General features: G+C 37.5%; 1 protein-coding gene and 2 long non-coding RNA genes across 3 annotated transcripts; 1 reads left to right on the top strand and 2 right to left on the bottom strand.

The window, feature by feature from the left end:
- Positions 1 to 3414: 3414 nt before the first annotated feature.
- LOC130053099 (uncharacterized) lies at positions 3415 to 4921 on the bottom strand. The gene is made up of 2 exons (XR_008801566.1): positions 4783 to 4921; positions 3415 to 3495 (listed from the first exon to the last, which is right to left on the bottom strand). It is a non-coding gene; the product is annotated as an uncharacterized LOC130053099 (long non-coding RNA).
- LOC130053096 (E3 ubiquitin-protein ligase Midline-1-like) lies at positions 3894 to 6140 on the top strand. Its single transcript, XM_056159684.1, has 2 exons — positions 3894 to 3962; positions 4087 to 6140. Exon 2 carries the CDS (start codon positions 4117 to 4119, stop codon positions 5773 to 5775), a length of 1659 nt encoding a protein of 552 aa, XP_056015659.1. The 5' UTR covers positions 3894 to 3962; positions 4087 to 4116; the 3' UTR covers positions 5776 to 6140.
- Positions 6141 to 6308: 168 nt separating this feature from the next.
- LOC130053103 (uncharacterized) lies at positions 6309 to 23793 on the bottom strand. Its single transcript, XR_008801572.1, has 7 exons — positions 23607 to 23793; positions 19589 to 19728; positions 18508 to 19017; positions 16424 to 16550; positions 12469 to 12571; positions 12179 to 12284; positions 6309 to 7859 (listed from the first exon to the last, which is right to left on the bottom strand). It is a non-coding gene; the product is annotated as an uncharacterized LOC130053103 (long non-coding RNA).
- Positions 23794 to 26529: the final 2736 nt, after the last annotated feature.

Here is a 26529-nt window from a genome sequence, read left to right as displayed (position 1 = left end):
GTTTTTGGAGGGAATGGCCTGATGTTACGAAAGCTGAATAGTATCATTTAAAAATAAATTCACCTTTCACTATCTTGTAATTACGAGATAATTATCTCGAAATTACGAGAAAAGATATTCGTGCAACTGTGTCCTGTTGATCTGACAAATTTTGAAAACACAAAATTAGACGTATAAATAATCCCGCTCTAATGATATTAGTCTTTGATTATTGTATAGTCCGATGAAAAAAATAAAACCCACAAGAAATGTGCGTAAACATATGCATTTCATATTTCTAAAAGTGTTATTATGACAGGAACTAAACTTAGGCGGACTGGAACGTAAATTATAACCCGGTACGAAAACTAAAGGTATCTAGCGTTTCTATGGGAACTCTAAATTATGCGACATCGGACGACAATATGTACCGTCACACACACTTTGAATAAGATCACTTCGATTTGCTGACCAATCAACAAAGAGGGAAATAGTATCAAACGCGTTTCCATAATGAACCATGAGTTGTGTAACTCGGATTAATATCAATATTTTCTTGTAATTACATTAAAATTTTCTTGTAATTACGAGATGTTTTCTCAATTACGATATCTTTTCTTGTAATTATGAGATAATGGAATGGTGTTTTTTTAAATGATACTAATAGGTTTTCGTATGATGTAGATATTTTGATCAAACAGAATTTTTGTGCGGCATGGTTTCAGCACAGGCACCTGGAGAATGGATATTACTACCCCCCCCCCCTTTTATAATTTTTTCATTACAATAATTTCTCTGAAATGTGTGAATTCCTTGTCTATCCCACCCCTCTTTCGATTTATGTAATCGTTTCGGGCTTTTTGTAAGCTTTAGAGATTGGCCTTCTACCGGTATAATAAAATACACAGTGTTTTCACATAGGCGGATCCAGGAAATTGTGAAAGGGGGGTGTCTTGATCTTTTAGATACTTTTCACAATCTTCAATACCCCCCTTCCCCATTTACATATTTTGCTTGTGTACATAATATCTTAGGAAGATATCGAGACGGTTTTTATACATGAAAATGTCTTATTAATTTGCTTGTTCCCTAGATCTAGCCATTGTTATCCCTTTACCCAGATCTGATTTTCAATTTAAAAAGGCTGATTTAAAGGTTACTCCAAATAGGTCAGGGGTCGCCTAGGCCCCCAGAAGCTCTGCAGTAAATGGTGTAAAATCCTGCATTCTGAGCATTTCCTGGCACTTCTTTTTCATTTTTTAAATTGTCTGCTTCTTGAACAAAACTTTGACGTTACTCTTACTTTTAAGAAATCTCACGGTAACTCATTAAAATAAATTTTTAGCCCTCTTATGAAGTGTGATTTTACCGTCGAAAAAGTGATACAGGCTCTTAATCATTTTATATGAAATTTTGTGATTTATCCCGGAATGATAAACAAGGCACTTTGTTTCGAAATAAAATACTCCAGAGTCCAAATTTCGCTGTGATTTGGTATAGTCATTATACTGAACGATCTAGTTCGTTAATACAACAATAATAACAATTGGGTCAAATGCTGTCTGACGTGTTTCATACCGATTGTTAGGCAGTTCTTGGCACCCTGATTTTGACTACGGGTAACTCCGTTTACCTGATCAGGATATAGGGCTCACGGCGGGCGACACCGGTCAACAGGGGATGCTTACTCCTCCTAGGCACCTGATCCCCCACCTCTGGTGTGTCCAGGGGTCCGTGTTTGCCCAACTATCCATTTTGTATTGCTGATAGGAGTTATGAGATTGATCACTGTTCATTATCTTCACCTTTCATGCATAATATGAATATCTAAGAAAACAAGCCCAAACGACTCAGATAGACGTTCTAATTTTTTAAACCAAAAAATATTAATGAAAATTTAGAATATTATTTGCTAATGTTTTTTTTAAATCTACGGATAAAATCTTCTAAAAAAAACACGTTAATTTGAAAAAAAAAATCAATGTATGCACCCAGGGGTGCATGAGCCGAGTTGCATGGGATACATTGTAAAGTCAGGAATGATGTGGCATATTTATAATTGTGAAGAACTAATCTCAGTTTTAAACTTTTCGAGTTACTGTCCATAAACCATATTTGTCTGAAGTTTTCAATCTATTTTCGGTCACTGTGACCTTTGACCTTTTTTCTCCAAAATCAATAGGGGCCTTGCTTTGCTGGTATACAACAATATATCCAAGTTTCATTTGATTCAAATTAAAAAAATTCAAGTTATCCTCCGGAAACCAAATTTTTGGGGAATTTTAAATCCATTTTCGGTCACTGTGACCTTAACCTTTGATCCATTTTCTCCAAAATCAATAGGGGTCTTCCTTATCTGGTACATAACAATATCTTTAAGTATCATTTGATTCGGATTTAAACTTTCCGAGTTATCATCCGAAAACCAAACATTTCTGAAATTTTCATTCTATATTAAGTCACTTTGATATCGACCTTTGTTCTCCAAAATCAATAGGGGTCTTCCTTACCTGGTACCCAACAATATACTCAAGTTTCATTTGATTCGGATTTAAACTTTCTGAGTTATCATCCGGAAACCAAATTTTTCGGAAATTTTCATTCTATATTCGGTCACTGTGACCTTGACCTTTGACCTATTTTCTCCAAAATCAATAGGAGTCTTCCTTACCTGGTACCCAACAATATATTAAAGTTTCATTTTATTAGATTGAAAACTTTTCGAGTTATCATCCGGAAACCAATTGTTGATGCCCAACCGCTCGCCCGCATCACCAAACCAATAGCCGAGTTCAACTTCGTTGCAACTCGGCTAAAAAGAGATATCAGAGAAATATATTTTTTAAACAAATTGAAATGAAATGGTCAAAATTCTGAAATATTACGATTTTTCTAAATTGAACCAAGAAAAGGGGGTGGGTGGTCCAAACCCCCCCCCCCCCCCCCCCCCCCCCCCCCCTGGATCCGCCATATAACAACAAACACATCATTATGAAATGAATCATTGGAAGGAAGTCCTTTTTTATAATTTCAGTTGTAATTCACTACAGTGCCGGACCCAGAGGGAGGTCTGGGAGTTGTAATTCACTACAGTGCTGGACCCAGAGGGAGGTCTGGGAGTTGTAATTCACTACAGTGCCGGATCCAGAGGAAGGTCTGGAAGTTGTAATTCATTACAGTGCCGGATCCAGAGGGAGGTCTGGGAGTTGTAATTCACTACAGTGCCGGATCCAGAGGGAGGTCTGGAACTTGGACACCCCCTTCGTCAAAAGACTAAATATTAAATAACGCATTTTGAGGGTGGACCTTCCTTCCTTTGAAATTCAAAATTAATGGTACCCCCCTCTCCAATTTTCAAAACTTCCTGAATCCGCCGCTCCACTTATTCATTAAATCCTAAAATATTAAAGAAATAAAAACTCGAACACATAATACAGGATAAGCTCACATGCGCTACAGTTTATTCATACACGTGTACATAGACATCTGGAGGTTCATTATTCCACTCAACTCATTCTACAACAGAAAATAAAATGTTAAGTATATCAAAACACAGATATGTAATTGGTACAAAACAGGTCCACTGCATGAAATCCCCCCAAACAGTGGTCCGCTACACCCCCACCCCCCCCTGCGTCTAATATGAATATTGCTAATCGCTTTTCTTTTCTTTTTCTAGCTATAAATATGATTGTATTTGTACAAAAGGTCGAATTCAATGTAAAAAGGGATATAATCAAAAAAGTTATATCTATACATTGTTTGCAGATTCCAACTTTTTAATGAAAGGAAATCTATACGTCTGACGTAAATGTTAGCAAAACTACCCAACATAAACTAGGTCAAACAAAACTTTAAAACTATATATTTACTCAAGCGATAACACGTAGATAGTGTATACAGGCTGACACGCCGCACAGGTATTTAAAGCTCAGGACAAGACGGAAGGTCGAAAGAACAGGGAGGCCATGTTGGATTTTAAGGTGAGACTAAATTATTATTATAGTAATGACCGCTGTGTTTTATATCATACTATAATTCTATTTCGTTAATTGTTTTAATCTGTCAACATCTTTAAATGAAATTCCGTTTTTATTTAATTAACAGTAAACTTCTCGTGTGATCCCGCCATCAGAAATGCATCCCCGGCGCAGTGCTCAGGAAGTCCTACTGTGTGACCTCTGTAAAACTTTCCCCCTACAGAGTCACTGTGAACTTTGTAATATAAATCTCTGTGTTAACTGTGCAGTAAAGCATCTCTCAGACTCGTCTAAAAGACACAATGTCGTGCCGTTTTTACACAGAAAGTCTACCCCTAACTACCACAAATGTCCAGACCACGCCGATAAACACTGCAAACATTACTGTGAAAAATGCGACATTCCTGTCTGTTCTACCTGCGCCTTATTTGGAAAACACAAAGGTCACGAAATATCAGATATTCTGGAAAAACTCAGCGCTAAAACAGAAAGTTTACAAAAAGATCTAGAAGAATTAGAGAAGAGAATGTATCCCCGATATGAAAAAATGGCGTCTGATGTCGAAACTGAGAAAGCCGAATTAGAAATGAAATACGGGAAACTGACGACAGATGCCGATGAACAAGGAGAAATCCTGCACCGGGAGATCACCGCCATTGTCAACCGACGGAAATCCGCCATTGCGGAGATGAAAACTAAACATCTGGACGCGCTACATAAAAACACAGAAGAAATCACACAGAAAATGGCGGAACTCAAACAGATCATTTCCGACTTGAAATCAATGCTAAAATCAAATGACGTCTCCTTAACCTCTACTTACAAATCTAGGAATTCCGAATTTAGAACATTACCGCCTAAAGTCCGAGTCACATTACCGAGTTTCTCTCCTCAGAAAATAAACAAAGATCAGCTCAATGAAATGTTTGGTTCTCTGTCGCCATTATCCATTAACACAGAACATGGCGACACAATGAAGTCAGCAGAAGCTGTATCGTCTCCTCCAGTCAAACCACTGCTTGATGAGCCGCGCGTCACCGCCACCATAGACACTGGGTATACACCACTCAGTGTTAGCTGTCTGAGTGAAGATCAAGTCTGGACACGCGGGTATAGCGAAACCATGAAGCTGCTCAACCTCCAGAGTAAACTACTGACATCAATACAAACCAAGTCAGGGAACAGACCAACAGACATAGCAGTGACACGGGACGGAGATCTTGTTTATACTGACGATAATGATAACACTATAAACTTAATTAAGAATAAACAGATACAGACCGTGATCACACTACAGGGGTGGAGACCTCGCAATGTCTGCTGTACCGCGGGTAACGATATCCTGGTAACCATGATCAGTGATGATGTCAAACAATCCAAAGTCGTGCGTTACTCCGGCTCCACAGAGAAACAAAGCATTCAGTTTGATGATCAGGGTCGTCCTCTCTACTCATCTGGTGGTTCCATTAAATACATCAGTGAGAACAAGAACCTGGATATCTGTGTGGCTGACTGTGGAGCTAGTGCAGTAGTGGTGGTCAATCAGTCAGGAAAACTCCGATTTAGATACACTGGTCATCCCTCTAATACCGAGCAATCATTTAAACCATACGGCATCACTACAGACAGCCAGAGTCACATCCTGACAGCAGACAGTCACAATCAGCGTATCCACATCCTAGATCAGGACGGACAGTTCCTCCGTTACATTCACTGTGATTTACGCGGTCCATGGGGTTTATGTGTGGACATCAGAGACAACCTCTTTGTGGCTGAGTGGCACACTGCTAAAGTGAAGAAAATCCAATATCTATAAAATGTTAATTACACAGCTCTACAGTGTTAATTACATCTACAAACACAGTGTTAATTACACATCTCTACACAGTGTTAATTACACAGCTCAATATACTGTAATTTACAGAACTGTGTTAATTCCTTCTACTTGTTAATTACAGCCTTGTGTTAATTACAGCCCTGTGTTAATTACACCCCCTTGTTAATTACAGCCCTGTGTTAATTACAGCCCTGTGTTAATTACAGCCCTGTGTACATTACAGTCCTCTGTTTGTGATGTGTAACATGTACTTGTGTTGGTGAGTTTAACAGAACATTATTTTGTTTGTGAATTAATTTGTGTTTGATTTTACAATGTATATATTAGATAAACATGATACAGAGTTCAGTCTTACATTATTACTGAGTACTTACTTAGATTTGTAGTACTGTAACAGAGAGTGACCCCAAACGTCCAGTCTTCATCACAGATCTTCAGATTCAAGGTCACAGTCTTCTGTTGACCATCAATAACATCACACCACTTATCTAAATCTCCACCGTCCTACAAAATAAACAAAGTGTAATCATATCAAACTGAATTGTCAAGGATAGTTTGTGATATATTTTTACATGTTTACATAGATGTAGATGTAATGGGAAGGAAAAGAAGATATGACTGAACCGGGAATCGAATCAAAGGCCCTTCATTCCCATGATATAACGACCAGGAATTGGACCCCAGACCCCTGTATTACTAGTCAGGTGCTCTAACCACTGAGCTATTCAAACCGATAGCCATGGTTTGACTGGACCGGGAATCAAACCTGACATCCCTGTATTACATATGTAATAGTCAGGTGCTCTAAACACACAAAACTATCCAGGCCGATATCCACAATACAAAGTGAGCTTTTCCTATTGAAATTTATCTGTTGTTATTGACTTTTTAATTCAGGGTTGGCAAAAAAGTGGTCAATATGAGTATTGACTGGGCCGGTGGTCAATAATACTAGTTAAAACCAGTCAATACTAGTTAATACTGGTCGATTGAAAATTATTTGGTCATTATAGTCTGTGTTATTTATTTTAAACGTTTAAGTGACCATTATGGTAAATACTGTAATTCATAACATGCACTATCAGTTTATAATATACTGATAAGTGACAATATTAAATAAATAATGTACAATTGACTCTGTTGAATTGGGGAAGATGCAGCAAAAGTTTCTGTTCAAATTCCTTAGTTTAACAAGAACTACCTATAAGTATTGTTTCATCAATCTTCATTTTAACTGTTGAATAATAAACATTTGAGGGGGTGGGTTGGCGATGTTTTCATAACAATAACAGGCACACTGGTCATCTCTGGTCCCAGCCTATGCTTATTAATACCTGTCAACTCTGCTTCCTGTGCTCAGGTAATGTCCAGCTACCTTTTATTCTTAATCTGTCCAGGTACATGTATGAACAGGTCTGTCTCCAATTGTCAAGCTATGCTATAGAACTGTGACCCTCATGCTATAGAACTGTGACCCTCTGGTAGGTACTGAAGATATTTCGGTCAGTTTCAGCAAGCCAAATATATTAAACTTATGAAATTACATTTGATTATCTAATGAAAAATATTAATCAACAATTGATCTGTATAATGAAAAGACTTAATATATCTTTATCTGTGCAAGAAATGTACAAAAATAGGAAAATGGACAGTTTAAATCACAATTGACCACTTGGGGAGTATTGACCGGGACTGTTAAAACCACTGGTTAAAACCTGGGCGGTATTAACCTCCCAACCCTTCTTTTTACATTATCATCTTCTTCTCCACAACCACTTGGCCTATTCCAATCAAAACTGGTACCATTCATCCTTAGGTAAAGGGAATTCATGTTTGTTCAAATGATTGATTGTATCTTGTTTAACATTTAAATTTAGCGTGCCATACCTACCGTTTTTAAGGTCGTCTCCGAGGACCCGTGACATTCACACCTGATGCTGAACGTTTGACGATGGAACTGTCACTACCTGTTTTAACGACTTAGGTCTGTCGTGGCCAGGATTTGAACCCCGGCCTTCCGCATGTGGGGCGTGCACTCTAACTTCTAGACCACCGCGGGGGTACTGTTTGTTCAAATGAAGGGTCAAAGGGAAAATAATCAAGAAAAGGCAAATATAGGGTGGGTCATTTAAAAATCGTCTCTTGAACCACTAGGCCAGAAAAAATGAGATTGATGTAAAAGTTTCCTGATTAGTATAGATACAAGTTTGTTAAAACCAAGGCCTCCCTGGGTTTGGGTAGGACCTCATCAGGGGGTCAAAGTTTTACATGGAGATATAAAGGAAAATTCTTCACAAGAACGATAAGGTCAAAATTAATCATATCAATATGCAATTATCCTGAGGTAGTGCAGATTCAATTTTGTTCATAATGTGGTCCTCGGGGAAGGGTGGGGGTGGTTGGGGCAGAAGCATAATAATGGACGCACGTTTTTACGGGGATGTATATGGAAATGTTTTTGAAATTCTTCATCTAAAAACAGCAGGGTCATGGTTAGTCATGTTAATATGCAAACACGATTAGATAGTGCAGGCAATTCACTTAAACAAATCATTTTCAAGTGTAGCAGGTGTGTGGATTCAAGTGTTTTACATATGTATATGCCTGTGATTATAGCCGGGGAGGGGGGGGGGGTACTATCCTGTCCTGTATGTCTGCCCCCTACTCTAACATCACTACTAACTTTTGAATTGCGAGTCATATGGCTCTCATATTTCATGTATCAGCATTCTATGTAAAAAGACATTCCTGATATTACCAGAGATTTCAACCTTGTGACCTAAATCTTACCATTTGATTTTTTTTTAAAGAATATCAAACTTAGACAGTATCTCCTGAACTATTTAAAGTATGGTCATTAGATTTTGTATATAGATTCCTTCTGACAGAACCTTTCATTTTACACCATTGTCTTTGACTTTGCAATCTTGACCTTGAAGTTTGACATATATTTCCAAACATCAGGTGAAACTTTAACCTTGCTGCTCATCACTTTTGAATTGTAAGGGATAGGTCATTCATTTTTCATGTGTGCATTTCTTGTGACAAGACAATTTTAGCTATCAAAGTTTTTACTTGTGACATTGGCTTTGGAGTTTGACCAACTTTTAAGAAAAGCCCAAGAAGGTCATATCTCCAGAACTATTTAAGCTGGGGATTTCATATTTTGTATATTGGATTCTTTGTCACAAGACTCTTTGATAAATTGATATTTGATACTGTGACCTTGAAGATTCACTCCAGCTGCAAAACTTTTAATGGAGCTTCAACTTGCTGATAACTTTTCAATGGTGAATAAGAATGAAATCTTTCATTTTACTAAATCCAAGAGACCTTGAACAATTCTTTATGACCAATCACTTAATGTTGAATTCTTTAGTTGGAGAAGACATTCTAAGATTTAGGAAATTGTGCCCAATTCTTTTGTTAAAACATCTGGAAAATAATATATGTTAAAATCGAATTTAGTCGATTAGTAGAAGAGTACCCATGTTTAATAAAATGCCCACACTTAATGTAGAGAGTTAATTACACATGGTCGTTGACTACACTCTTTTCTTTGGGGTGTTGCTAAAACGCGGAACGGAAAACGGAATGGAAGACGGAACGGAAAATGGAAAATATTTGATGCAACACTGTTATGAGGAGGTCAGCATTTTATAAAATCAAAAGGCTTATTATGAACAAGGGAAGCAGAAATTACAGAGATTGCATTATGTATTTAAAAACGGAGGATTTTCTAGATGAATATACTAACGTGCAGGTGCTTGCTTAATATTTGTCATAGTACAGTACACGACACAAGTTTTATACACCCCACCGTGGAAAGACCACTGTGGAAAATCCACGGAGATACACCGTGTCCTCCGTGTTCCACGGTGTGTGTTATTTGCGAATACACACAGCTTCTAGGAGCTTTGTTCTGGCCATGGGTGCCTTGCAGGAGATGTGACAATGTCCGCAGGCAAGAATATTTTTGGAAATTGGTAAATTATGGGCAGTCTTTGGCCTGCCCCTAATGCCACAGGGGTGCTGGAGTCCTGAAATTTACAATTTATGTCCCTCTTGTCCTTCATACTAAATTTGAAAAGAATTGAACAGGTAGCTTTTAAGAAAAAGTTAAAAATGTTTAAATGTTAACGCATGATGGACGACGACGAATGACAACCAATTGCAATCATAAACAAGAGGCCCAGGGGCCTTATAGGTCACCTGAGTATCATGTAACAACCTTCCAATGTTTGAATTAGGTTTGTGTTTAAATATAAGAATTTTACTTTTGGATGGAAGAAACATTGAATAGCTATGTGCTCAGCCCCGCCTTTGCACCAGAACCCCTGACCCAGGGGCCATAAATTTCAGTTTTGAAAGAAGCATCCTTGATCATCATTATCATACTATTAGTTTGTCTACTTAATACCCAGCAGCAGAGGAGAAGATTTTCAAAGAAAAAATGCATTTTCACTATATGACTTATAGAGCCCCACCCTAGCACCAGAACCCCTGATCCAGGGGCCATGAATTTCACAATTTTTAACAAGAGGTACTGTGAGCAATGCTCACTAAGAATACCCCCCGCTTACCCCAATCTCCCAAAGGGTGTTGGTAATAGGTATAAACTACCTCTTTTCTGAGTGTTGCTACTTCGATGTCCAGTGCGCATGACCTTTGACCTTTTGACCCCAAAGTCGATAGGGAACATCCTCATCCCATGGGTAGTCCATATGTATGATATGGTGACTGTAGGTGGAAAGGATAACGCTTTAGAGCCCGGAAACCATATTGCTACTTCAATGTCCAGTGCGCGTGACCTTTGACCTTTTGACCCCAAAATCGATAGGGATCATATTCATCTCATTAGTAGTCCATATATATGATATGGTGACTGTAGGTGGAAAGGATAATGCTTTAGAGCCCGGAAACCATATTGCTACTTCAATGTCCAGTGCGCTTGACCTTTGACCTTTCGACCCCAAAATCGATAGGGAACATCTTCATCCCATGGGTAGTCCATATGTTTGATATGGTGACTGTAGGTGGAAAGGATAACGCTTTAGAGCCCGGAAACCATATTACTACTTCAATGTCCAGTGCGCTTGACCTTTCACCTTTTGACCCTAAAATCGATAGGGAACATCTTCATCCTACGGGTAGTCCATATATATGATATGGTGACTGTAGGTGGAAAGGATAACACTTTAGAGCCCGGAAACCATATTGCTACTTCGATGTCCAGTGTGCTTGACCTTTGACCTTTTGACCCCAAAATCGATAGGGAAGATCTTCATCCCATGGGTAGTCCATATATATGATATGGAGACGGTAGGTGGAAAGGATAATGCTTTAGAGCCCGGAAACCATTGCGTCTACAGACGGACGGACGGACGGACAGACGGACAACTCGATTCCAGTATACCCCCCACAACAAGCAACAAGTATAGAGGCATCCTTGCTCATCATTACTATGCTATTAGTTTGTCTACTTAATACCCAGAGACAGAGAAGATTTTCAAAGAATTTCTACATTTTCACTATATGACCAATAGAGCCCCACCCTAACACAAGAACCCCTGCCCCAGGGGCCATGAATTTCACAATTTTGGTAGAGGGCTCAATGCTCATTATAATTATGCCCACAGTTTGGCTTCTTGATGTCCAGGAGTAAAGAAGATTTTTTAAAATTACACTCATTTTGATGGTTTTTGCCATTTTCACTATATGACCAATAGAGCCCCACCCTAACACAAGAACCCCTGCCCCAGGGGCCATGAATTTCACAATTTTGGTAGAGGGCTCAATGCTCATTATAATTATGCCCACAGTTTGGCTTCTTGATGTCCAGGAGTAAAGAAGAAGATTTTTTAAAATTACACTCATTTTGATGGTTTTTGCCCCACCCCTCAGGCCCCAGGGGGGCAGGGACCACGAATTTCACAATTTTTGTTCCCCTTTACCCACAGATGCTATATGCCAAAATTGGTTGAAATTGGTTCAGGGGTTTCAGAGAAGAAGCTGGAAATGTTCAAATGTTAACGCACGACCCACGACGAACGACGACGGACAAAAACAGATAGCAATAGGTCACCTGAATGAATTCAGGTGACCTAAAAACTAGCTGTGTCATAGCTTGACAATTGCCTTTACTCAGGGGTAATTTTACAAAATGTTTTTCCTATGTATTACTATGTAATACTTCTGATCCACTAATATGACTCCACCATTTTTGATCTCCTATTGTGGTCCCATCTTACTCCATGGTGCCATAATTTGAACAAACTTGAATCTACACTATGTCAGGAAGAATTTATATAAATTTCAACTTTTCTTGCCTAGCGGTTGCTGAGAAGATTTTAAAATGACTCCACCCTATCTTTTTTATTACCTCCCCTTTGGATGAAGCATGGTCCTCCATTTTGCACAAACTTGAATCCTCTTTACCCAAGCATGGTTTGAGGCAAGTTTGGCTGAGTGATGTTAGCCCTGTGGTGCTTAAGAAGAAGTCGAAAATGTTAAAAGTGCATGAAGAGACGAAAAGACTGATGCTGGACAAAATGTGATCAGAATAGCCCACTTTAGCTTTCAGCTCATGTGAGCTAAAAAGGGTTAATACTATATGCCCCAGCCATGGCATGAATGAGGCATAAAACATTTTACATAATTTCATTAACAAACCTGACATTTTCTACAGCAATAGAGCTATCCAAGTCCTACAAAATGTTAGAGTCTCAGGGAAATTATCCTCATCAATAAGCTGGACATCTAAGTAACTGCTACCCTGTAAAATTGATTTCAACATTAAGTACTAGGTAACCAAAATGATTTCTTCCCACCATTATATTATGCTATTAGAACACAAATGTCTATAAAAAAATCCATGTAATCATTCTGAATATACCACATTGATAACAAACCTAAATCTAAAAACACTCATAACACAATATCTAATCTATGTATACTTCAAGTCCTATACGACATCAATGAAAACGTTTTTCACCCCCTCACCTCCCAACATTAATTTCAGAAAATAGTCCTCCATCCTTCTTGTCTCAACGTAAAGTTCAGAAAATAATTCTCATCCCTGTCACCTCACTACATAAAGTTCTGAAAACAGTTCTCCAACCCATCACATCTCGACGTCAAGTTCAAAAAATAGTTCTCCATCCCTCACCTCCCAACGTAAAGTTCAGAAAATAGTTCTCCACCCCTTCACCTCCCAACTTAAAGTTCAGAAAATAGTTCTCCATCCCTCATCTCCCAACGTAAAGTTCAATAGTTCTCCACCCCTTCACCCCTCAACGTAAAGTTCAGAAAATAGTTCTCCATCCCCTCACCACCCAACGTAAAGTTCAGAAAATAGTTCTCCACCCCTCACCTCCCAGCGTCAAGTTCAGAAAATAGTTCTCCACCCCCTCACCTCCCAGTGTAATTAAAGTTCAGAAAATAGTTCTTCAGCCCATCATGTCTCAACATAAAGTTCAGAAAATAGTTCTCCTATCCTAAGGATATAAGGATTTTCCCCAAATGTTTACATGTAAAACTTTGATCCCTATTATGGCCCCATCCTACCTCCAGGGTCCATGAATCTTATAAACCTGAATCTGCACTATGTCAGGAAGCTTTCGAGTAAATGTAAACTTCTTTGGCCCAGTGGTTATTGAGAAGATTTTTAAAGATTTTCCCTTTATATTTGTATATAAAACTTTGATCCCTTATTATGACTCTACCCTTCTCCTGGGGACATATTTCAAAAAACTTGAATTTGCACTATGTCAAGAAGCTTTCTGGTAAATGCAAACTCTTTTGGCTCAGTGACTTTCAGAAGTTGATTTTTAAAAGATTTTCCCTATACATGTATATTGATATGTAAAACTTTGATCCCCTATTATGGCCATATCCTACGCTCAGGCGCCATAATTTTAACAAACTTGGATCTGCACTATGTCAGGAAGCTTTCATGTAAATTTGTATTTTCCTGGCACAGTGGTTCTTGAGAAGATTTTAAAGATTTTACCTATACATTTGATTGTAAAAGTTTGATCCCACATTGTGGCCCTAATGAACCCCGTGGGTCATGGTTTTAACAAACTTAAATTTGTACTATGTCAGGAATCTTTCATGTAAATTTCAGCTCTTCTGGCCCAGTGGTTCCCGTCAAGATCATTTTTAAACAACCCCACCCTATTTTTGCATTTTTGTGATTATCATCCATTTGAAAGGAGTATGACCCTTCATTTGAACAAACTTGAATCCCCTTTACCTAAGGATACTTTGTGCCATGATTGGCTGAAATTGGCCAATTGTTTTTGGATAAGATTTTAAAAAGTTGTCAATGTATTTTCACTATTTCGCAATTAACCCCCATTGGAAAGGGGCATGACCCTACATTTGAACAAACTTGAATCCCTTCATGTTAGGTTTGATTGAAATTGACCCAGTGGTTCTGGAGAAGAAGATTTTTTATAGATGTTAATATAGTTTCACTATTTGGCTATTATCTCCCCTTGGAGAAGGGTGTGGACCTTCATTTGAACAAAACTTGAATTTCCTTTACCCAAGGATGCTTTGTGCAAAGCTTTGTTGAAATTGGTTCACTAGTTCTGGAGAAGATGAACATGTGAAAAGTTTATGATGACCCCTACGACAATGATGACGGAAAATGGACAAATTTCGGTAAGAAAAAATGGCCCAAATATACATCATTTCAGCCCAATAAATTTCAGAATGTCCCCACCGTTTTACCATAAATGGGGTGATTGGCCTGTTGTGTTTGTCCTTCCCAGGCACCGATGACCCTAATCCTATCCCCTGGACCCAGACTTCAAACAATTTACAATATGTCAGGAAGGTTTCACATGACTTATAGAGGTTTCGTCGTTTCTAGCTCAGTAGTTATATGGAGACGATTCTTAAATGACCCAATGCTATCTTTTTTCATTTGTTGATTATCTAACATTTGAAGGTCTTTAATGTAACGAATTTAATCCTTTAAGGAGGTATGCTACACCAGAGAAATTTGATGTAGATGAAAAGTGGAGGATATGTACAACAATATTTTGAAGTTGAAAATTTTCAAATTTACTTTATTTTGTCCAAAAATACAGTTTTAGTAGAAGGTAATCTGAAAAAAAATTTAAAACCCCTGCTGGACTCGAACCTGCGACCTACAGTTCAGCAGTCGGTATTCAAACCTACTGAGCTACTCGGCTAGGTATTTTAATGGAAAAGGAAAAGACAAATATTGCTGATATCGATTTTTTCATCCATGTTTTTAAAGGAAGTCAGCCATTATGACGATGTAGAGTACTACCTTAAGTTTGGTTGAAATTGGGCTATGTGATTGTAGAGAAGTTGAAAATAAGTTTACAGACAGATGTACAACAGACAATTAGTGATTAGAAAAGCCCACTTGAGCTTATAGCTCAAACAAGCTAAAACAAGAGATGTTTGTAAAACACATATGCCCCCCATGGTGCAAAATTGAAAAGGGTTATACACACACACACATCATTTAATTGAGAGTAGTATCATCAATTAAAAATATTGAGCAGACAATATCTTCCTATGTCAAGAGTGGATTGACCATGTGACCTAAAAATCAATAGGGGTCATCAACTCCTGCAGATGTACCAGTGTACCAAGTTTGATGTCTGTCAAGCAAAGGGTTCTCAAGATATTGAACGGACAGTATATTCCTACGTCCAATTTGACCCTTGCCATTTGACCATGTGACATTAAAATAATTAGTAGTCATCTTCTCCTGAAGATGTACCAGTGTACCAAGTTTGATGTCTGTCAAGCAAAGGGTTCTCAAGATATTGAGCGGACAGTATATTCCTATGTACAGTTTAACCCTTGACCTTTGACCACGCGACCTCAAAATCAATAGGTGTCATCTTCTCCTGAAGATGTACCAGTGTACCAAGTTTGATGTCTGTCAAGCAAAGGGTTCTCAAGATATTGAGCGAACAGTATATTCCTGTCTAGTGTGACCCTTGACCTTTGACCATGTGACCTCAAAATCAATAGTGGTTGTCTTCTCCTGAAGTTGTATCTGTGTACCAAGTTTGATGTCTGTCAAGCAAAGGGTTCTCGAGATATTTAACGGACAGTATATTCCTATGTCCAGTTTGACCCTTGACCTTTGACCATGTGACCTCAAATTCAATGGGGGTCATCTTCTTCTAAAGATGTACTGGTGTACCAAGTTTGATGTCTGTCAAGCAAAGGGTTCTCTAGAAATTGAACGGTCAGTATATTCCTATGCCCAGTTTGACCCTTGACCTTTGACCAAATGACCTCAAAATCAATAGATGTTATCTATTTCTTAGGATGTACCAGTGTGCCAAGTTTGATGTCTTTCAAGCAAAGGGTTCTCAAGATATTTAGCAGACATTATATTCCTATGTCCAGAGTAGATTGCCCCTTGACCTTTGACCTTTTGACCTGAAAAACAATAGGGATCCTCTTCTACTCATAACTAACCCACATATGAAATATCATTATCATCAAGTGAATGGTTCTTAAGATATTGAGCGGACAACACATGGTCTACAGACCGACCGACCGACAGGTGCAAAACAATATGCCCCGTTTTTCAAAGGGGGGCATAAAAAGATAGAAATTTTACCAGCTCCATACAAAAGTCTGTCTCCAGAAATGGATCAGATGCTATGAGAACCTCTGTCTGCTTTTAAGAGATATCGGTAGGAACTGCTCCTACTGCAGGGTGTCACCATCTCATGAGGCCCAGGGAGCTGAAACACCAAAGTGACAATGAGTGCTGGAATGACCAGAAATCAGACAAGTAAATGAAATTTTCAACAAATTAAAATCTTCATGAATTTTGTCAAAAGAAGCCAGCTTGTTATCTTCTAAACAGGAGACTTAAACACTGGCTTTATCGGTCACCTGAGCATTGGTTATATGTAATAATAAGGATACAAAGGCAATGATAAGTTTCCTATATTGACCCTGTTTTGGAGCCTGACCTTGGCAGAGGGGCAATGGCTTTTACATTTTAAATTCTGCTTTTTTAAGGTCTTCATTGGAAGGGTCTGGGCCTTTCCAATTGGGAAAAATAATGGCATTTGTTTGAACTTGGGAAAAATGTTTCATACAAAGAAGTAGGGAGATAAAACCAATCCAGAGTGAATAGAACTGGACTCTTTCTGACTTTCAATTTGGTCAAAGCTTACGTACCTCTTTCAAATAAGCAGAGGCCACAATATTAAGTATACATAACAAATTTGAGGCAAAAATTGTAATTTATGGGCCAGTGAAGATTTATGAACAATTAGGCTACCCTGCTTTGATTTGTTTTCATTCTTTGGGAATTTCAAAGTACAAAATGGGAAAATACCTGCTTTTTTAGCATGGGAATGAAACCTTATTTCAGCGCCCTAAAACCCCTAAAATTACTGAAATTAGAGGGCATTTCATACATCATAATAAAGTATTCAGATGGTGGATAATGCATCCCATCTTAAGACAGACATACATACATTGCTGTACCATAATACGTCCCACCTACAAACGGGCTTACAGACATTGATGTACCATGGTATGCCCCGTCTACAGACAGACGTTCAGACATTGATATACCATAATACGTCTTATCTACAGACAGACATACAGACATTGATTGAACATAATACTTCCCATCTACAGACAGACATACAAACATTGCTGTACCAAAATACACCCAATCTATAGTCTACGGACAAACAGACATTGCTGTACCATAATATATCCCATCTACAGACAGACGCACCCCATCTACAGACGGACATACAGACATTGTTGTACCATAATACTCCCAATCTACAGACTGACATACAGACATTGCTGTACCATAATACTCCCAATCTACAGACTGACATACAGACATTGCTGTACCATAATACTCCCAATCTACAGACTGACATACAGACATTGCTGTACCATAATACTCCACATCTACAGACGGACATACAGACATTGCTTTACCACAATACATCCCATTTACAGACAGATATAGACATTGCTGTACCACAATACACCCCATCTACAGACAGACATACAGATATTGCTGTACCACAATACATCCCATCTACAGATGGACATAGAGACATTGCTGTACCATAATGTATCACATCTACAGACAGACATACAGACATTGCTGTACCATAATACTCCACATTACATCTACAGACGGGCATACATACATTGCTGTACCATAATACTTCCCTTCTACAGATGGACATACAGACATTGCTATACCGTAATACACCCCATCTACAGTCTACAGACATTGCTGTACCATAATACTCCCAATCTACAGACTGACATACAGACATTGCTGTACCATAATACTCCACATCTACAGACGGACATACAGACATTGCTTTACCACAATACATCCCATTTACAGACAGATATAGACATTGCTGTACCACAATACACCCCATCTACAGACAGACATACAGATATTGCTGTACCACAATACATCCCATCTACAGATGGACATACAGACATTGCTGTACCATAATGTATCACATCTACAGACAGACATACAGACATTGCTGTACCATAATACTCCACATTACATCTACAGACGGGCATACATACATTGCTGTACCATAATACGTCCCATCTACAGATGGACATACAGACATTGCTGTACCATAATACTCCACATTACATCTACAGACAGACATACAGACATTGCTTTACCTTAAGTTAATACGTCCCATCTAAAGACAGGTATATAACATGTTCAATACTGGTAATGCACGGCAGACGAAACACAGTGATGGATGCAGACCAACAGCAATAATCACTCAGGTAACCTGGGGAGTCAGGTACATGTAATCTACTGTTAATTCTGAAGGTAACTGTATGTAAACTGGTACAATACAGGCAGCTATAACTCATATCTTTGACTACAAACCAAATTGACAACATTCAATCAACATTAATATGTAAAATAACATCATTAGCAAGTGCTGTATTATAATTTACATAGTCTAAGGGAGATAACTGTAAAATGTGTGTTCATGCTCATTACATGAACTAAACTTTTTGCAATAAAAATGAATACTTCTCTGACTCTTCTCAGGGCAAATAAGGACACCCACTGATTGCTACACCCCAGCAATTTTCAATAAAGTGTTCAGTCTCCAACAGCAGGCAATGATGGGGTGGTCAGTTAAATAAAATTCTTCTGCCCATTCATACAAGTCCCTAAAAATTTTCAATGATCAGTTATTGCCAAAATTGAGAATGTAAATGAGGCTGAGCTGATCGAGTCACATAATGTTGCCAGCTGGTGAATGTCAAGACACTCGGGAGAAAGGAGTACCTACATGAAATCCCTCTGTAGAGTGAGAAAACGAAGATGGCATCAACTATTGCGTTAGTTTTATGTGACAAACAAAACCTAGCTCAGACTCATTTTTAAATATTATCTTTAAATTATGTAACAAGAAGACTTGATTTATTTCTACAAGAGATTATAAAAACAGTGTATATATATTTTTTTTCTTTTCTTAATTATTTGCTAGCAGTTAACATGATTATTGGGTACAATATATACTATGTGTAACAGTGTTAGTAAGTTTAACAATGAATGTTTGAAATCTAAGAACAGTTTTTAATAAAAGTGTTTTATTATATTCATGAATCATAAAACTTGAACCAGCCATTTTCACATCCATTGGGCCCAAGGGGTGGTAAAAGTTCACAAATGATTATTTAAAAACATAAGTTGATAGCCGGTCAAGTGAAACTTATTTAAAATAATGTAGCTCTGTACCTTGTAATGCTTCTCGAGAAACTTCTCTGATGAGACGAACAGTCCTGGTCACTCTTCTGATAATGGACTAGGCAAATCCATTCCATGTCTGTGTGCAGGGTAGTGCTACAATCCCCATCATTAGCTTAGTGGACAACATCCTAGATAAAATAAACAATACGAATTAAATAAAAAACATAAACAAACATCTCAGTACAAAACAAAACAAGCTAGACAGGGTTACGAGACCGAGACAAAAAAGTGGACATCCTGAGCAGCATTCAGATCCAAATCATTAGTTTTTCAATTATTCTTTGATATTAATATTCTTTTAATTTACACTAAATGAAGGGCTCAAAATTAACGAGAAATACTCGCACAATGCGAGTACATTTGAAGAATAGCGAGTAAAAATAGTGGACACTCGAAAATTTTAGCGAGTTGTGATTTACAAACTATGATCGTATCGTATCCGTTTTATACGGTAATGTGTCATTCGCTTTTCTTAAACCTGCACTCTGAATCATACAAATGCTTACATGAACGATCGATTTCAACAACCGTTTCTATCTGGATTTTTCTTTTACAATTTTTAAGGAACTCGGGAGTCAAACAAATGCTTTAGAGGTCGGACATCGGATTATGATGAAAAATGCATGTGCCACGAGTCCAGTTCACCTATAGGGGTGATTAAATTGAATTCTAAGTACGAGGTTTTTGTTATTCATTTATGTAAGAAGAAAAAAAAAGTCGTAGTCTATGTTTTACCAAGTCTTCCGGTAGTTATTTTTATCAGAATCATGAGAATGTCCTATCTAAATTAATTCATTGTCATATTGAGGTCGGGTTGTAGTGATGACACGAGTGCACTGCTCACCGCGTAGACGATTATCAAAAAAGTCCATGGGACTCATGATCATGCTGCTTATAAAACCATGAGTCCCGGATGCGCTTTGAAAAATCACTAGTGACAAATCTGATGTGGCATGAAATTGGACCTGCGGTAAACAGGTTGTGGATTAGAGGTGCGATAATCAAGAGACCTAAACATGACTTACGTAACTTAGTGTCTTTTCCAAACGATGCCTATTGACCCACAAGGCTCAGTAATGAATAATGATGGGAAAAATACATGTAATTGATTTTAAAAAAAAACATGAAAAAAGAGCACTGCTTCATTATTTTTATTTTGCTTGTAGGTTTTCATTTTAGCCTGCGGATTTTTTACCCACAGGCTAAAACTAGCCTGTTGTAAAAAAAATGTTAATTTCGACTCCTGTAAATGATACATTTTTTATGCTGTGCCCCACAATGAAACCCCACAGGTGGATATAGTGCATCTTCCCCTACCTGGACTCAGAGGTCGCGATGTTAACTATGAATCTACAAGACATGGAGATGCTAGTACACATCATTTTAAAAAAAATATATAATTCATCATGACTTGGTCCTTTAAAAGATTTTCATTAAAATGTCTACTTTATTCATACATAATAATTACAACTCTTTTGTGACTCCATCCTAATCCCAGGGGTCATCTTAACATGAAATAACTGTAATCTACAGTGAATGAGGATGCCCATCTGAGTTGTAGCATTATCTCTTTTAAAACAAAAATCTCAGTTCTGTGTATTCCTCCTATTGACCTCATCTTGAACACAAGAGTAGTGTTGTGTACAAATTAAGGCCACTGATAAAATGTGTTGTGTTTCCGCTAACCCGACCGACCCTAAATTATAACCCCGACCCTAGAATTTTTTTTCGATATTCAAAAAAAAAAATCGTCATTTTCCCGGAAAAAATATATTCCCGGTTCTTGGTTTTCGTTTTAGTTAGACATTGAGATGAAGTCATTCAAACGCTTTAATGATATCCAAAATTGCATGGTATTGTGTCAAGCGTTTAAACAACATTGATAATGTTTCTAACTAACAGCATGGATGATGGTTGACCCAGTGGCTAGTACCTCCATGCGTGCTCACGCAACGGTGATTTAACAATTGAAGTTAACAGACGGTCGAGAGACTGCCAAGTGTCATGTTTTCATAGATGATTTTCTTTTGTTAAAATTGCCAACTCCTATGTTGTTTTTAGACGGTGGCTATTTATAGCCATGCACTGTCTTATGCTATCGTTTGAACAGCGGGCATTACTGTGTATACACGGGGACCCTAGTTTTATATGGAGGTCATGATGCAGAGTGACATACATGAATGTCCAGTCTGTCAAATTTGTATGCACATCCTTGGTTTCTGCTGCAGTTCTAACTGAAAACACTATGAAAAAGGCCGCAAATAAAGCAGTGAGCGCATCCGAGTTGTTGATGGCTGGTGAGAGCCGAGAGGAAAAAAAGATGTGCAGATTGTTTTTAAAATAAAAATTTATGTCCGGTAAAAAGTTTTAGCTGGAAGAGAGTTGGATCCCATTAGGATAAGTGGGATCTGCCCAAACTGTCTTCCTACCCTTGTTCCATTTAGATTGTGAAAATACATTCAGAAATGTATTAATAAACTTAAAATATGTTAATGATGTTGATATTTTGGTGATGATTTAATATATTTTTTCAAAACCATCACATTATTTTCCTGTCAAAAATCCAATAGAAGTATTCCTATGACAACCAATCTAAATGTAGAAACAATATATCTGGTACTCGTAGAGCATAGAGGAGTTAACTTTTGTGTTTTATGCTAGATATGTTTCATTGAAAAATATAGTTTCTTATGAAACATCTGGAAATAATCCTCAGCCAATAACGGGTGAAATGTTATGATTGAAAGTTTTCTTGCAATGCAATTTAAGCAAAATTTTATTTTGAAAGTATAAAATTAAATAGAACATTTAACTTGTGCAGTAATCAGGGCTATACGGACCGTGGATATCGGCCTGGATAGTTCGGTAGATAGAGCACCTGACTAGAAATGCAGGGGTCCAGCCAAAGATTTTCTCCTTCCCATACTACATTTGGTGCCGTTGACCACCGCAGATGGTGCAGGTTGGCTTGTCAGGGGCGAAAAGAACCTGGGTTGATATTGAAAGACAATTATAATTGATCTTAAGGAGGGAGGAATGTAGTAATTAGAGCTATACGGACTGGATATCGGCCTGAATAGCTCAGTGGTTAGAGCACTTACCTAGTAATGCAGGGGTCCCGGGTTTGATTCCCGGTCCAGCCAAAGATTTTCTCCTCCTTCCTATACTACACTTGTTAGAGTTTACAATGTTTTTGCATACTTTGAAAAAATAAAATTTAAAAAAAAAATAAAAATTATTTCCTACCTACCTACCCTATTTTTTTCTGGAACGTTAGCGGAAACTCAACAATTTTTATCGTTGGCCTAAAGATGATGCATGCATATTTATTTGTAAACTGAATTCAAATTTTTGAATACATTTCTATATAAAACTTTAGACTTCTATGCTGTCCCATACCAATGGGTGGGTGGTGGTCACATTGGTGTGCATAAATTAAAATATTCTGTAAGTCCTTAGGCCTTACTCCTAACACATAGGTTACAATATTAAACAACTTGAACCTTTATATCAAATGTAATATTGTACCCTGTGGTTCTTTGAATATGTCATCCTTGTCCCCAGAGACAGATGTGACCTAATCCAGTGGCGGATCTACAGGGGTTAACCCCCCCTCCCCTCATATTTGGTTGAATAATTTTCTAAAAAGAAAGAATTTTTTTGTCATTTTATGGTCTTGAGTAGAAAAAGTACACATTTAGGTCGCACCCCTTTTAAAATTGCCTAGATCCGCCACCGATGTAAACAAACTCAAAAATTTCTGTGGAAACGAGGGGGTTCACAGGAGTTTGAAATTCAATAAAGTTAATAAAATGTGCTATGCTTACAAACTCCTGTGGCCTAATTTCTGTGGGGGTTCGTTATATTCGGTCTGAGACCGAATGTAAATAACCCCCTCGTTTCCACAGAAATTACGTTAGGCCTAGTTGACAATCCCATAGATATTTCTTTTCTACAACTCACATATATATAGATAATTAACCAGACAATATATTCAGTGTATTACCTAATAGCACTGTACCTGACAGTCAGTTTTCCTAAGTATACCTGTAAAGATCCCTAAAATAAACTTTTCTTCAGAATTCGGCAGCCATATCCGTTTTCACAGCAAGTGTCTTCTGCTTCTTAAGGAAAGACAACTCTAGTAGATTTTAGTGGTATAAATTAACGGTAACAGGTCGTTCCGGCCCCAAAACTAATCCGTCCCCTATTATAGTCGTTCCGTCCTTCAGTCATTCCGTCCCAGGTTGATCCGGCCCCAATCAATCCGGCCCTTAGGTTTATATTTTTAGCTATTACTGTCTTCTTATTTACAGTTAATGCTATAATTTTCATCCAAACATCAATATAATTATATTGTTTGTAGTGATTATAACCATGATTTAGATTTAGATACCTACACATTTCATTTATTTTAAAATATTACATCATGTAAATTTTGAGTATTAAAAGTATGAAAAAATAATAAATAGCAAACGTGCCACTCAAATGAAATTTTGATAATGAATTAATTCTCTATAAAATTGTCTATGTTATTATATTTGATCTTTTATTTTGAATTAATTTAACTTGTATTGCTTTAATTCAAATTTGATGAATTAATACGTTTTTTATTTATCATATTAAACAATGTTTCATCATTTATAAAACATAAATGTACTTCCCACCCCATTACATAAATCATAAATAGAAATTATCTATAAAAAGTATATGGGGACGGACTGACTGACTACGGTAATTTTGGCCGTAATGACTTGGGGGCCGGATCGACAGGGGCGGGTTGACCGACATTCTAAATTAACATGTCTTGATAACAAATCAGTGGCGGATCCAGAAAATTCTTTCAAAAAGGGAGGTGAATTGAGGACCGCAAAAGAGCAAATATTTGGTTGATAACGTTCAAATAAAACCCACCCACTAGATCCGCTACTGTAAATTATGCTAAGCTAAAATTATTATTTCAAAATATCAGTGTAAACTTAATCTTCCGGCCACTCCACACACTTATTAAATTGTTAGAATATTGTAGATCCACGCCACATTTTTTACGCTTTGGCTACAAGATTAATTTGAATTTACTTTTCTCGCATTATTCAGATACGAAGACAAGCAGTCATTCCAAACCCCTGAAGATAACCCCCCCCCCCCTAATTGATTTGTAAATGACAAATGATATACATAGATTTATATTAGGTCCATCCCAATGCTCGAGCTGTAATGATAATAATAATAATAATAATGATAATGATAATAATAATAATAATGATAATAATAATAATAATGTCCTTTATTTAAACAGGATAGCACAATTAGTTTAAAAACTAGTTTACATTGTGGTCGTGAAAACATATATACAGACAGCAGTATTATACAGACACAATATAGAATAATAGGCTATATAAAGGTATGTTCTATACATACATGTACGCTATTTACGTATTTAAAACTGGAAATCAATAAATAGATAAATGAAAAAAAAATAAAACTGAAAATAATAAAAAACAAATCTATATGGTTTTAATTTCCTGAATGAAAAAAAAATTCTAGGAGAAGCGGATTTAAAAGTTTCCAATGTTGGGTAATATTTTAAAACTTCTGCTATATTATTCCATAACCGTGAACCGTAAATTGTAAAAGATCTTCTAAAATAATGTGTCTTTGCTCTTTGGATGTATAATGAATTACTTTGACTTAATCTGGTAGATTTATTGCTAATTTCATGAACATACTGAAAAAAAAACAACATCTAAATAATCGGGGGTTAGACGATGTAAAACTTTGAAGACAATAATGATGGTTCTATATACAAAATAGTCTGACAGAGGCATCCATCTAAGTTGCTGCATTATTTCTGTTGTTGGTGTATAAACATTTCTATTTAAAATGAAAGTACTGAAAGACGGGGTTGGTGGGTTGGTGACTGATTGATTGTAAATTGTTTAACGTCCTTCTCGGTAATTTTTCACTCATAAGGAGACGTCACCAAGACCGATGAAATACTTCCAAATTAGGCCTTTGCTCGGCGCTTACCGCCATTGAGCAGTGAGGGTTTTTTAGCGTGCCACACCTACTGTGACACAGGGCATCTGTTTCTAAGGTCATCTCCGAGGACTCGTGACATTCACACCTGATGCCGAGCGTTTGGCGATGGAACTGTCACTACCTGTTTTAACGAGATAAGTCTGTCGAAGCTGGGATTCGAACCCCGACCTTCTGCAGGCAGGGCCAACGCTCTATCCTCTAAACCACCGCGGCGGTCAACAAGGGGAGGGTCATTTAAGAGATTGATAGATTTGTGTATTGTAACGTCTAAACTTAATTGAAAGTAGCTATTCTTCCAATTTTAAGGATGTTTTACCTCCTACTTCGCAGATGAAGGGGAATTCGTTCATACAGGTATCGTCGTCCCAGTAACCGTTACCATTCCAGTTCAGTGTCCCACAATGCTGAGTTCCTTGGTTATCGTCGGGGTTGTTTGTGGACCAATTGGTGTACGGTACGTTCTCTCCCGTGGTAATTGACCGCCAGTTATCTTCGCCTCCTTGGTCAGTAACTCCAATCCATGTGGGTTCTTTCATATTAATGATGAAAAGTTTCAATACTAAAACCATTTATATTTACACATTTCAGTGAAAGGTGAAGATAAGGAACAGTGACCAATCTCATAAATCCTATATGGAATACAAAATAGAGAGTTGGACAAACACGGATCCCTAGTAATCTGAACAACGCTTATCCCCGTCTATACGTAGCTAGCCACGGGTGTCGTTATTTTAAATTATATTCCTTAGAGACATAGAGTGCTTTGTTTTTTGGCGAAATATTTTTTCAGTGCGGAAATTGCGCTATAAATTCGCGTAATCAACATCATGTTGTACTTTTCTATGCATTTTTACCGTTAAAGGTCAAGTACGGTGATTTTCCCAAAA

Source organism: Ostrea edulis, chromosome 3, assembly GCF_947568905.1.
Source record: "Ostrea edulis chromosome 3, xbOstEdul1.1, whole genome shotgun sequence".
NCBI lineage: Eukaryota > Metazoa > Mollusca > Bivalvia > Ostreida > Ostreidae > Ostrea > Ostrea edulis.
Note: the sequence above shows the minus strand (reverse complement) of the source record. Positions and strands in the feature narration are given on the sequence as shown.

Bases quoted from the DNA above. Each gene is read 5' to 3' on its own strand.
- LOC130053096 (XM_056159684.1), top strand. From the start codon at position 4,117: ATGCATCCCCGGCGCAGTGCTCAGGAAGTCCTACTGTGTGACCTCTGT.